Source organism: Fukomys damarensis, unplaced genomic scaffold (assembly GCF_012274545.1).
Source record: "Fukomys damarensis isolate Sample0158 unplaced genomic scaffold, DMR_v1.0_HiC HiC_scaffold_20, whole genome shotgun sequence".
NCBI lineage: Eukaryota > Metazoa > Chordata > Mammalia > Rodentia > Bathyergidae > Fukomys > Fukomys damarensis.
The window spans coordinates 3643157-3656727 of NW_022900932.1; the positions used below are offsets into that span (position 1 = coordinate 3643157).

Consider the following 13571-nt stretch of genomic DNA (forward strand, 5'->3'; position numbering starts at 1 on the left):
CTAGCAAACACGAATAATTACAAAAAAAAAACCACAATAAAAATAGCAGCTCTAGCATCTCATCAAGGGACATACTCTTACGCTATACCTTTTACCAAAACACTAAATGAAGTAACTGGGGATATGCAAATTTGCTTAGGGGCCATTTCAGGTCTCTAACAGAGTAAGCACACTGGAGGAGCATGCGCATCTGCTAGAGGGGAGCTCTAGGGGAGTGTGTGCACGGGCGCGCGCGTCTGGCCCCAGGGATTCCCCAGCACACTGGTACAGTGTTTCCCAGAGCATATGCACCCCCATCCACCATAAGCCAAACTGCCTGTGCACATATGGAAAGGCATTACAGAAAACTTTGTAACCCAACTTTTAGGCTATAGGTCAAACGATGTCCGAACTGGGGCCATGCCAACGCCTCCAGTTTTCTGTGGGGCAACAGGACTGAAGTGGAAACAGTCATGTTTTATTGCTTGTACTACTTCTAAACCCCTTGCCTGAATTTTCCAGGAAAAATGCTTACTCACTCACCTCCATGATTATGCAAGAACATGGCACCTGGAGCAGAGAGGCAGAGATGTACAATGAGAGCTGGTAAGACTGGGTGTGGTGGCTGTAATGGCAGGGCAAAGGGTATCTTCAGCAAAGAATAAGGATGTAATTACTAGTGGCCAATTTGAGGAAGTGGTACCTAGTTTTCTACTTGAAGCTTTTAGACCTATCTCCTATTTTGTTTCTGCCATCTGGTAAGTAAACAGCATTCCTTACTAGCCTGAAACAAGGTAAGCCCCTGTTTACTGAGTGTGTGTTATGATTTGCAGTCCTGTGTTAGGCAGAGAGGCGAACTGGCATTTGTTCTAAATTGGTGTCTCAGTTGGGGTAATCTTAACCATTCCTCCTTCAGGGGACATTTGGCAATGTCTAGAGACATCTTGGGCTGTTAAACTAGAGAGGTACAGGGCGGGGGATTTAGCTCAGTGGTGCCACCACCTGCCTCACAAGCCCAAGGACCTGAGTTTGATCCCCAGTACCAAAAAAAAAAAATAATAATAATAATAAAGTAGAGAGGTATAATTGGTTTCTGGTGGGTAGAGGACAGAACACTGCTGAGCATCCAGCTATGCACAGGAGAGCCCCTATAATCAAGAATTATCCAGCCCTAAACATCATTATGGTGAGAAACCTGCCTTCACAGCTCACTGTGATGGACAGGGTACCCACAACTGGGGTGGGGGTGTGAAGACCAGGTCAGGCAGCCACCAGAGCATCCTGGCTGTTATCAACAGGACTAGAGAAGACTAGAGAAGGAGATTATTACTGCATTAAAATGGAGTGATTCTATCAGGATGAGGCAGTGCATATCATTCTGCGAAGGCATAAGCTCACACTCACTCAACTGTTCTGGGAACACTGATCCTGACTTCCGGATCTCACAGAGAGTTGTCTGACATACTAGCTCAGTCTGGGCAAAGGATTCAGGGTACATAGTTTATCTGACTGAAAGATAAATAACCACAGATGGAATTCCAGGACTTAACCAAAAGATAAGCTTTTGCATAACAAGAAATTTGGTAGTAATGTCTTTGAATTAACAGTTGCCTCCAGAGCCAAGATGCAAATAAAGAACTTCAATGACCATTAGACCTTTATGTGCTTATAATAAGCACTTGCTCCCTTTGTACAGGTGAAGAAACTGAGGCTTAAAGAGAAGTGCTAAGAAGTCCCACAGAGAGGCAGTGGCAGAGCCAGGATTTAAATTCAGACTCTGTGTGGTGTGAGGAAATTGTTGTTTTTTGATCTACACTGTCTCATAATGAGACTATCACTTATAGCAACCTGGGTTTTGTCTGGGGCTGCTGTGGGACAGAAGAATAAGGAAAGGAAGGAAAGAGAAAAGTTAGAATCCACACTTCACTTAAAATGAGAAAGGTTAATTAGTCACAGCATTTTAAAACAACAACATAAAGGGAAGATATTATCCCAATGAGAAGAGAGAAAAATGAGTTCTTTGGAAGTATCTTATGCATTTCTTAGTATGACAATATTCTGCCAAGGAATGAAAGTCAAAGACAAAGTATGCCTTGGAAGTTCTATGGAGAATGAAATACAGATGATACTAAAAGCACAAATTTGCAACAGCCAAATTACAGCAACACTTTCAATGGTAAGTGGAAATCTGAGTAAGACAAGTAAATCCACTGTATGTACACAAAACATGCTTGGAGTGCAGGGCTTTTCTACACACACGTACAGCACCACAGTGTGCACGTGCAGACATTTTGCAGAGAATGTACTTTGTACATGTCAGCATAACAACACCTTGTGTAGAAGATAATGTTCCTTTCTAACTATTGTTAAATTGTATTCATAAAACATGAAAAAACTTTTATGCCTAGGAACTTGTTGATTACTTGTATGCTGGAAAACTACTATATGTTAAAATAGGATTTCCTTTTTCTGTTGGTCCAATGGTGATGTGGAAGAGAAAGACAGTCAACTCAAAGAAGTAAAACATGACCACACTGAGGGTTTTATATGCAGGCAGTGTGCTAAGCACTTCGCCTGGATTACCTCATTTCACCCTCCATACCTTTGCTAGGTAGATACTACTATCCCCACTTACAAAAGGGGAAATCGAGGCACAGGGGAGTTAAGTGACTTGTCTAGCTGCGACAGAGTAGGATTTAACCTCTGATGATACAACAGTTTAAACCCACAAGGAACTATTTGCATTTATAAACATAAGGCCAATTTCTAATTCCCTCTGCCACTGAATTTGGGACATCTGCACCTACACTGCCTTACCAGCTAGGTTAAAATGTAATTAGCTCATTCATATTATATGCTGTATAATATGTACAGAAATTATATTCAAAGGGCTTACATTTGAAAACATACATTAGATAAAAATCCTACCCCCATTATGAATTTAGAACTATAATTTTGAATGCTAAACTTAGAGTATTTACAGATTATTTGACTCTAGAGGAGATAACCTTCTTCTCCATGCTCTACTTGATTAAAAAAAGGTCCTTTTAGAAACAAGAATAGCTTCACCTTAGAGAGAGAATTACAATACATAGTAAATACATAAAACACTCTGAAGGAGGGCCGCAGGAGGAAAAGAAGTACAGGGTAGAGAACAAGTATCACATAACAGGTGCTTCAAGAAAGGCTTCAAAGAGTTTAAAGTAGAGCACTCTGGAAGGGTTTTGAGCACGTAGTGGCATGGCTAAAGCATCAGTGGAGAAATTAGATCATGATCAAGGTTTTGGGCAAAGATTTACATGCCACTGGATTACTACAGAGACTATACAAAAGTAACAGGCAGTACACAAGACACAGTACTTTTACTGGCAAGGGCAGGTCATCGAGGGTGTCTGACACTCAGCCCTACCATCGGAAACCCAGGCAACCCCCAGGGAACAACACACCAGATAAGCGGATGCACTTTCACGGGAACAGAATCAGAACACGTTGGGGTCTCTCAGGGGTCCACTCTTAGCAGAAGGGTGGGACTCATGGTATAATTTTAGACCTAAAAACAGTACCAAATATGTTTCACAATACAGACTATCAGATCGGATAGTTCTAAGCCTGGAAGTGCTAATGGATAGCCTTATGATGGGAAAAATTTAGGCAAAAATGAGTCATCTCCACTGCCTTTAGATCCAGGAAGAATACACTTCTTTCCCTGAGACTCTGTATAAGAACATGTGGCATAAATTCAAGTAGTAGTAAATCATCCCAATGGCCCTTCAACTCCCAAGGCCCACATGTTTTACTGCCTCCTGTCCGATTTAGAGAAAAGAGAAGAGGGGTAGGATAACCACATGTGAGAAGGGCAACAGCTGCCTGACTCTGGGAATACGGCAGGTGAAAGAAATCAAAAGGTAAACTGTGCCTGTCTGTCCTGCCCTTAACCCGCATCAACCAAGTAAACACCCTCACAGCCCCACTGGATAATGAGTTAAGGCCCACTGATTTATTCGATGACTAACTCTAATCTGACTCAATGAAATGTTTCCACTGTTGCATTAACTTCACTGAAGACACTGAGATACTGAATGAGAAAGCGTGCACACTCCATGCACACTACCAGGGCATGGAAGTGGTAGGCTGCTTACCGTGGTCCAAGATGTAAAACACATTGTTCTTCCCGCTGCATTTTCTCCAGGGCTTTGTCAATTCCAATGGGAATGTCATGGTCTTCTCCTTCACCAACAACGAATACCACATCTCTGCAATCGAACAACCTCCTGCCACAGCGGCCTTCCAGGTGGACTGAAGGTGAGGAGACAGGTCAGTCAACAGAGCTGTTCCTCACCGCGCTGCTTCATGAAGGTGAAAATGAATGGCTACAATGTCACAAATACCATTTCCGCTTTCTCACCTCACTGAGACACGCAGTAACCCACCCAGCCCGGAAGTTTAAGGGCAACCACATTTCTGCTTTAAATTAAATATATAATTGCTGATAACCATATCAATAAGACAGCTTAGTGGGTGATACACTACAAACAGGTTTATCTAAGCCTTACTACATGACAAATTCCTCACTTGGAACTGTGTCAAGAAATACTGTGCTGGATTATTTACACAGGTAATTATCAAAATGCCACACATTTAATATCACATATATAATGGCTTCACTGTCTGTAACTTCATCTTGACCCCCAACACCTAGGCAAAAGAAATCCCCCAACTAAGTGGTTATTTCCTCAAAGATAAACAGATTAATTGAAGCTTTTTCTTTAAGACTCCTCAAATGCATTTTGAATTGCTGGTGACCCTCTGCCACGGCCTTCTGAGCACTGGGATTTCGGGTATGTACTACCATGCATGGCCCCTAAAACATTTCTTTTCTAAGACTGATTGATCATTTAAGGATCAATAACTTGTTTTGGACTAAAAATCACTCATTCTTTTATATTCATCCCATGCCAATATGTAATTCTATCTACTTGGGAGTGAGGTGGAGATCACAAGTTCAAGGTCAGACCAGGCAACTTAGTGAGACCCTTCCTCTAATCACCAGGGATAGAACTCACAACCTTGCGCTTGACAGGCAGACGTGGTGCCACTGAGCTCAATCCCTGCCCCTCTAATCATAATTTTAAAAGGGCTACTGATATAACTCAGTTGCAGAATCCTTACCTAGCATGCACAAGCCTTAGGTTAAACAGTAGCGGGGGAAAAAAAAGCTGCTATTTCTAAAGGGGTTGAGAGTTCTTAGAAGTTTGTATAGCTAAATATTTTTAAGTCTGCCCAAGAAATTTAATTTAGACTAATGGATGACACTTTTCATAAAAAAAGATTTGCTGAACAAAGTGAATTTCATCCCATGTATTACATAATGTCTCAAGTATTGAGATTTATTGTCCTGGTAATTCAAAGATTAGTCAACAGATTTTTTTTTTTTTTTTTGCTTAAGGCGTATTGTTAGAAGCATCATCTTCCCTAAAGGAGAGTACATTTAGTAGGAGAGGAAATTATCAGTACATTTGCTGTGGCTTTTGGTTGATCAAGTTTGAATGTGTTTTCAAAACAGGAAATCCAGAGACTTTGTGAAAGACTCCTGCCTATGTGTCAGTTTCCTAGACTGGTTTTTAGCTTGTACGTATGTGCTTGAAATTATATAAATAATTTCAAAAGCTCTCTTCACGTGTGATAGCCCATCATTGAGGGGGAAAAAGAATGGCTACTAATAAACATACCGGAAAAGATAAATAAAGCAAGAAAAGAAAAAAGTCTAACAAAGGCATAACTAAGAAAGGAAAACATTCATCACAGCTAATCTCTCTGGAGAGACAATAAATCAGAGAACCAGTGTCTCTGACTATTTATAATTAGCTCTTATCAATACCTTATATATGGATGTGTATGGATGCTTTTTCCCTGATAAATCTAACTCTTCAAAATTGGACCTGAACAAGCACTACTACAGTACCATAAACCGATACTCAGACACACCCCTGTACCCTGTTTATGTGTTTAAACCATCACCATACAGTACTGACATTATCTGGAATGTCAGAGCAAAAGGCAGTATCAGAGCCCTAGGGTACATACAGACTCTGACTCTTCACCTCTACAAGTAGCAAAGGCTGTCACTTGCTGGATTACCGGCTTCTAAAGTTGGAACACTAGTGTGACAAGTTCTACAAGACTACTGGCCAGAACTCCCACACCACCAGAAGCCCACTGCCACAGGAGGGTCCCCCTTTGAGTGACAGATGCCTAGCTCTTATAGATCCAGTCTCCCTCTTTTATAAAACTGTTTTAACAACTGCAACCAAAGAAAACTGTGGCACCTCTGGCTGTGGAAGACATGTGGTTCCTTTTGACCTCATATCTCTTAGTGCAAATACTCACTTAATAAATATTTAATAATAACCACCATGACTCACTTGGGAGCTCAGCCTCTAGGGCTCAGGAGGTCTGTTGCTAATCTCAACCAGCATGATTTGCGGGAAGTAAATGATCTATGACGTGCTTAAAGAGAATGAAAGTGCATACAGGATGCTTCTACTTAGGGCTTTTTTTGGTAAAGAAAGAAATAAACAAGTTAAAAAGAGACAATATTTTCTCTTGACTTAAAGTCTATGTAACTTAAAGGGGTGGAGGTCCTCCAAACCCCCAAAAGTCAAACCAAACCAAATTACCCAAGCTTAGCTGTGCAATCCGAGTGTAACCACATCAAGTGAGCCCATCTGCTGCAAAACATCATTTAAACTGGAGCTCTGACTTATTGTTCTCTTACTGCCCTAGAGCAATTTTGTTTTGAAGAGCACAGAACACCCTGTTCCGAATGTGGCTGGCACATGAACTCGATGTGCTGACAGCAATTTGTACTCCGATTAAAATAGGGGAAAAAAAGCAAAGAGAGTGCACAGCAGTAACAAAAACTGGAATGCAAGAATCCCAAAACTGTACAGTTTGTATTTTAGAAAGCAGAACTAAGAAAGAAGCTTCAAAACTTAAAAAAAAAAAAGTGCTGTAAATGCTCCAGCCTAAAGAAGTTGATCTGGTAAGTGTCTGTTTTCCCCTTTTCTAATTATAGTAGTTGGTGTCTGATAGCTTTGCACTCATTCCCAAAACAATTACTGGGTCACAGGGATCTGAATGGGAATGTTGTAACGGCATTACTACTAGACAAGACTGGTCACTGGGCCACAGAAAACCAGGTTGTGACAGGTTACTCTCTCTTGGCCGGCCAAGGTTTTCCCTGTTGCCTAATTCATGCCAAATGAGTCTCTTTTCTTCTCCTGTCTAACAGAACAGGGCATCAAAAGAAGGATCTTAATGATCCCCTGGAAAGGACAGCAGAGGTGGATTTCTAAAAGCAGGAGAGGCATATCAATCACTGGTTTAAGGCAACAGTTTTGAATCAGGCATGGTGGTCATATTTCGCCAAAATGCCTTCCAACCTCCTCTGAACTACTCTGTGCTATCTGAGGTGAGCAAACACCACTGGGAGACTGCTTGCAGCACCGAGGGACAGAGGCTAGTGGGGCAGCCGGAACCTGGCTACTAGAACAGTGTCACGCTTACTCAAGTGATTTCTCAGTCTAAGCAGGTAGCATACACCCTGCAGGTAACTTTATCACCTACACAAACTCTTAACACTTCTCCCTTCACACAGCAGAGCACTCTCTGAGCCAGTCCCACTCTACCACTTAATAGCTGTGGCTTGGGAAGTTGTTTGTTTGTTTTTGGTACCAGGGATAGAACTCTGGTCCTCAGGTGGTGGCAACACTAAGCTAAATCCCCAGTCCTTGGGATAGTTGAAAACTGTAAGATGTTCAATTTCATCATCTATAGACTAGGGATAATAAAATAAACTCATAATTGTTGATTGGATTGACTTAGTGGTATTTAACGTGGAAACACTGTGTGAAGTGTGGATACGGAGAAGTTAGTTAAGATTACTTCCCTGTAATTAGTGGTAAAGTATACTAGATTAAACACATTTTAGAACTCTGTTTAGGAAAACATTTAATGGCTCTATAAAGAGGGCTGTCAAAGCATGAGTAAAATTCCTAGTAGGCAAAAGCAATGTCTTATACTTCTTTTGTACGTCATGGTGCCAAGTACACAGTTCAGGGCCAGAAAGTAAATACTTATTTAATGACTAATGTGAAAACAGGACATTAAGGAAAGGGTGGTAATTTTCACTAATTTATAGTTATTTTCCTTTTTAAATTCATTAGTCAGTACTCCTATTTTAATAAATTCCAGGAGGCTGTTCAAATTTATTACTGATACGGAGCTTTTTATAAGAGCATTCTAAAATAAATAATGCATTGGTTGGGGCTTTTGGGGACACAGTATTTTTTGACCTGAAGACTCAGAGATAACTTTTGCAAAGAAAGGAGCTATATATAGATCTAAAATATTTGAAAATGAACATAGTCCAATTTAGTCCAAGATCCTCTAACATACCGTGTTTCACAAAAACATATAAGAAAATGGCTTCAAGAGTTTGCTCTCTTCCTTGACTTATTTGCAAGGACATTCATAAATCCTTCAAAACCATGTGAATAAAAAACAATGAAAGTCTGCCTCACAGCTCTACCAGGTCTCAACACCAGCATACATGGTGGTTTCTAATTTTTGATACCTTTTTGTTTTTGCTATTTCATCTATGAAGTACATATAGCTAGATTCTATTATCATCATCTTTTACTTTATGAGACATCTGCCTTTAACAGGAGACTTTATCTCATTCTTATTTCTGGAATTACCCTTATTTTAGGTTTCCTATATAGCATTTTCTTATTATTTCTGCTGGATTGATAAAGCTTTTCTTGTTCCTCTGTTTCACCACTCTGCACTGGGGAATTCAGAAATTCTATTTGCTATTGTTACTAGTACTTCACATTCAATTTTTAACAAGTCATTTAAAGGTAGGTCAACTGTATATCAATGTCAAAAATTAACCAGCATAATTGTCCACGAAGTAAGAAAATTTTAGGGACCAGGGATTTAGCTCAGTGGTGTCGCTGCCTGCCTGGCAGATGCAAGGTTCCTGAGTTTGATCCCCAGTACCCCAAAAATTTTTTTTATGTATTTAAACTTTAAAATAATTTTAAATTAGTAAATGTTTGCAATACATAATAGTTATATTCTTCTTGGAGTTTTGGTACATATAAATACCACATTTTAATCCCTTCTACAAGGAAATAATTTTAGACAATTATGCCTCCTTTCTCCATTTCCTGACTACCACTGCTAAAAATCACCCCAGAACCTAGGTCCAGACTGTTAAATTATTAATGTTATTTTTAACATTACAGCCCTATGACTTCAAATATATTTCGTGGTAAATATATCCAATACAGGAATTACTTTTTTGTTCACTACTGTTTCTTATATCTTGAACTATTATTTCTTGGCTTTATTTTTTATGTTTTAGTATACACTATAGCTTGCTTTTTTTCAAGAAGGGTATAAATCTGCATATACCAAAAGGATAATTTTATTCTCATACTAAAATGATAGGCTTCATACGGAATTGTAGGTTCAAAATACTGCTCAAAGCACTGTCTCTAGTACTGAGTGTTACCAATATGATTATCATACCTTTGCACATAACTTTTTCCTCACTGGAAAAGTTTAGAATTTTCTTTTAAGCAATGGAATTCAGAAATTTCACCGGGTAAAATATGTATGTGAAAAATCACTCTTTTATCTGTCTGCCTTTCCTTCTTCATCCTTCACCAAGAAATTCTGTCATGTGTTTGATTAGATGTTTATTGTCTCTTCTGGATTTATCATCCATATCCTCTCACCTCGGTTTCCTCTTTGTACTGGACTATCTATGTCCTTCACTATTATTCAGATCAACAGTTTAGATTTCAGTAACTGTCCATCTTGCTCTTTCTCTGTTGGTCTAACTTTCAATTTTAATAAACATATTCTTCCTTTTTTTTTCTTTTTTCTTTTGGTACTGGGGATCAAACTTGGGCCCTTGCAGTTGCAAGGAAAACAGTGGAACCACTGAGCCAAATCCCCACCCAATAAACATAATCTTAATTCCAGAAACCTTGTCAGCCCTTTCCTTTTTCAGAGAAGTTGGTTTTTTACTTATGAATCGAATATCCTTTTAACTGTCTCTATTTTAAAGTGATCTTCTACTTTTTGCTAGGCTGCTTTAGTACTTTTTTTCCTTCATATTTCATAATAATTTTGCTGTTTGGACATAAAGGAAATGTTCAGAATGATCAAATGATTACAATTACCTGGTACCATTTTTCTTTTTGTTTATGTTAGCAGTACTGGGGATTGAACCCAGGGCCTCATGAAAGCTAGGCGAATGCTCTAACATTGGACTGTATCCCAAACCTTCTTTTATTTTATTTTGAGACAGACTCTCACTAATTTCCCCAGACTGGCTTTAAACTTGTAATCCTCCTGTCTCAGCCCCCAGAGTAGATGAGACTACAGCCATGAGCTACCGTGCCTTAATCATGGCAACATTTTTTCTAAGCAATGAATGTGTTCCATGGCAGGTCTTTTACCCAAAGGATGAGCTGACTATGGGGGACCTGCAAGTGAAGAGTTCACAAGTATGTATTGAGCAATTACTATGTGCCAAGCGTCCACACACAGGAAGGTGGGGATGCCCTTCTGCATTGCTGACCAACTTCAGGAGCAGAACCTTGGTGTTATTTGCTGTTGTGCAGAGCTGGCTTTTCACATTTTCTTTGCATCTGTTTTACGTACTTGCCCTCTGGTCCAAGTCCTAACATTTATAATGTTCTGAGGCTGCTCCCTATTTCATTTTGGAACCAGGCCTTACTGGCTTTAGCTTCACAGCGAAAGTCACAGCCAAGCAGACCCTAGGTTAGTAGTTTTCAGTCTATGTCTGCAAACTAGAATCACCTGGGAAGTTAAAAAAAAAAAAAAAAAAAAAAAAAAAAGACTTATGCCAGCAGTTCCGTCCTTTTGGATTTTTATTTAACTGGTCTAAGGCCTGGGCATGAGGATTTTTTAATAGTTCCCCAGACAAATTCAGCCAAAGCTGAGAGCGACTGCACAGAGGCCTACTGGCCTAGCTGTCCCATATTGTTTTATAACAGCCCTGCAATTGCCCCATCGCCTGTTCTGGCTCCCTTGCACCAGCTGATTGTGACTTGGAGTTCTGCCCGAGCTTGTTGAGAACAGTATGTACCTCTGCAGAGGTCTTCTCTACACCTGTTTTGGGATGGGTTTGCTGAATATAGTTTCCATCCTTCCAATTTTATCTACTTTACATATTCTAGGAATTCATCATAATTTCTGACCCACTTCTCCTATTCTCCCATTTTCTAGCATGCTTCCAGATTTTCTCATATTTTATGTCTCCTTCCCATCCCCACCCATATTTCAGTGGATTAGGAGGTGAGAGGGAAAGGAGGTTCTCCAACAGCTTGAACCTTCAGGTCACTCTGTTGAAATGTCTGCATGTGAACGGACATCCTGCCAACTGTGCATTGTCTACATTCAAATGTGGCTAAAAGCACTGAGGCAAGAGAACCACACAGTCAGCATTTCCACAGGCCTACACCAACTACTGAAGTCAAAAAAACAGAGGATGTGGGGAAAAGGAACTCGTAGCTTTGTAGAGCCTCATGTCAATCATTTTGGATTTTCTAGGAAAACAAACCTTAAAAGTGGTGATCTAGCCACTGCTAGCAATTAAACTAAAGTATAATGACTAAAGTATCAGTCATCATAATCATGTTGGTTAGAATACCTATGAACACAGTGACCTTTTTTTAATGGAAAAAGTACAACACTGAATAAAAATTACATCTGAATTAACAAGAAAAAGCACAGTAAAACACCTAAAATTGGTAAAAATCAAGTTTTTGAGAAAGATCAAATCTTCTCAAGGTATTGTAAGCTCTCTCTTCCATAGACACAAATTATGAAAAGGAAACAAAAGATTATAATTTAGTGAAAATATTTTGAATTAGGCAACATCACTCTTCAAAAACCCAAAACCTAGAGAAATGTGATTTAGAGCTTAGTAAGAGATCTTATATTTATTAAGATATAAAATTAATTTGAAGACAGTTAATAGAGACAGATTAACCACGGGCTCTGGGGTAAACCTGGTGGAGCCAAAAGGATTTCCTGATGGATTATACGTAGAAAATAATAGAAGCATCAAGGATTACTTTCCTTAAGTCCATGTAAAGGATGCAAAATTTATTATATAAAGACAATGTATAGCCAGGCATAGCAGCACATGCCTATAATCCTAACATTTTGGGAAGGTGAGGCAAAAGGATTCCAAGCTTGAGCCCAGTTTAGGCAACTTAGTGACTTAGTGAGAACCTCACTCAAAATTAAAAATTTAAACAGAGGGCTGAGGATGTAGCTTTCTTTGTGCAAAGGCCTAGGCTTCAATGTCCAGTTTTTTAACAAAAGACTATATATAAGAAAAAATAAATTAGGTGTCCTTTACATACTTTCTTCTTAACTGTTGCAACAACTGGTAGGGGAAAACATTATTATTCCCATTTTCCAGATGAGAAAAACTGGATGTTCAAGATATTGTCTAAAGTTATATAAACAGAAGGAAAAAATGAAAACAAACCTTTTGCACACAGGAATGGGAGGGGGCATAAAGGAGGATGGGATAAAATAAAAATTTATTAAAATTAATTTTTTTGGGGGGTACTGGGGATTGAACTCGGGTCCTTGCGCTTGCAAGGCAGGCGGCAGAACCACTGAGCTAAATCTCCAGTTAAAATTAAATTTTTAAAAAAGTCTTCTAACCAGCTGTTAATAATTCTAAGACTCAATCCCAAGACACCATCACTTCCCACGCCTATGTGCCCCCTTTGCAGGATTACTTCCCTGCCCCTTTACACAGAAGTACAGAAACATACTCGTCACTGTGTGTCCGTGACATACGGCCGTGGATGAGCAGGGCCTACTGCCATTTCACTCTGAGTCGCTGAATCTGAGTACAGGTGATCTATCAAGAAAAGGCAAATTGGCAAGGACACAGAGGACCTCAGAAAGAACAAGGCGATCTTGGTTCAGAACAGGAACCAAGGCAATATGTCTTCGTCCTTTACACGGCTAACTTGTTTAAAAGAGAAAAGGCAGGACACCTTAACTTTGATAAATAAAAACACAATATAGTAAATAGCTATAAAAGTGATTTGTTCCAGAAAACCAAAAAGGGCTTTGGGTGAAAAGTAAGAACAAAACAAACCATACACTTTTAAATTTCCCAGTGAGACAAGAGACAAAAGATTAATCATTGACCTTCCTTAAAAAATAAAATTACTCAACAGGATATTCAAATCTATGTTTTGAAAATTCCATCTATAGTATGATAGCTTTAATGGAAAAAAAGGGGACGAAAACAAATACACTTCTATCTGTTCATTTCCGTAAAACAAACGTGGAGACCAAACTGCAACACAAATGAGTACCATAAACTCTCTGAAGGGGGCAGGAAAGAAAAAATTTGTTGAAGTTGAAAAATTGTTTTGAATGTACACTAAAAGTCTAAGAGCAAAAGGAGCCATCAAGAATATTTTCAACCTAGAAAATTTCTTTTTTTACAAGGATGT

At 39.3% G+C, this 13571-nt stretch overlaps 1 protein-coding gene across 4 annotated transcripts in view; it reads right to left on the bottom strand.

Annotated features, from left to right (window-relative positions):
- Fkbp5 (FKBP prolyl isomerase 5) overlaps positions 1-13571 on the bottom strand; it is a 70868-nt gene that overhangs the window by 18991 nt on the left and 38306 nt on the right. For all 4 annotated transcript variants that reach the window (XR_004518218.1, XM_033766405.1, XM_010605340.3 and 1 more), the window contains exon 6: positions 4119-4275. Coding sequence is in view for 3 of the 4 variants with exons in the window: in XM_033766405.1 (XP_033622296.1) it covers positions 4119-4275 (157 nt within the window). In the remaining variant the exon portion in view is untranslated. The remainder of the gene's footprint in view (positions 1-4118; positions 4276-13571) is intronic.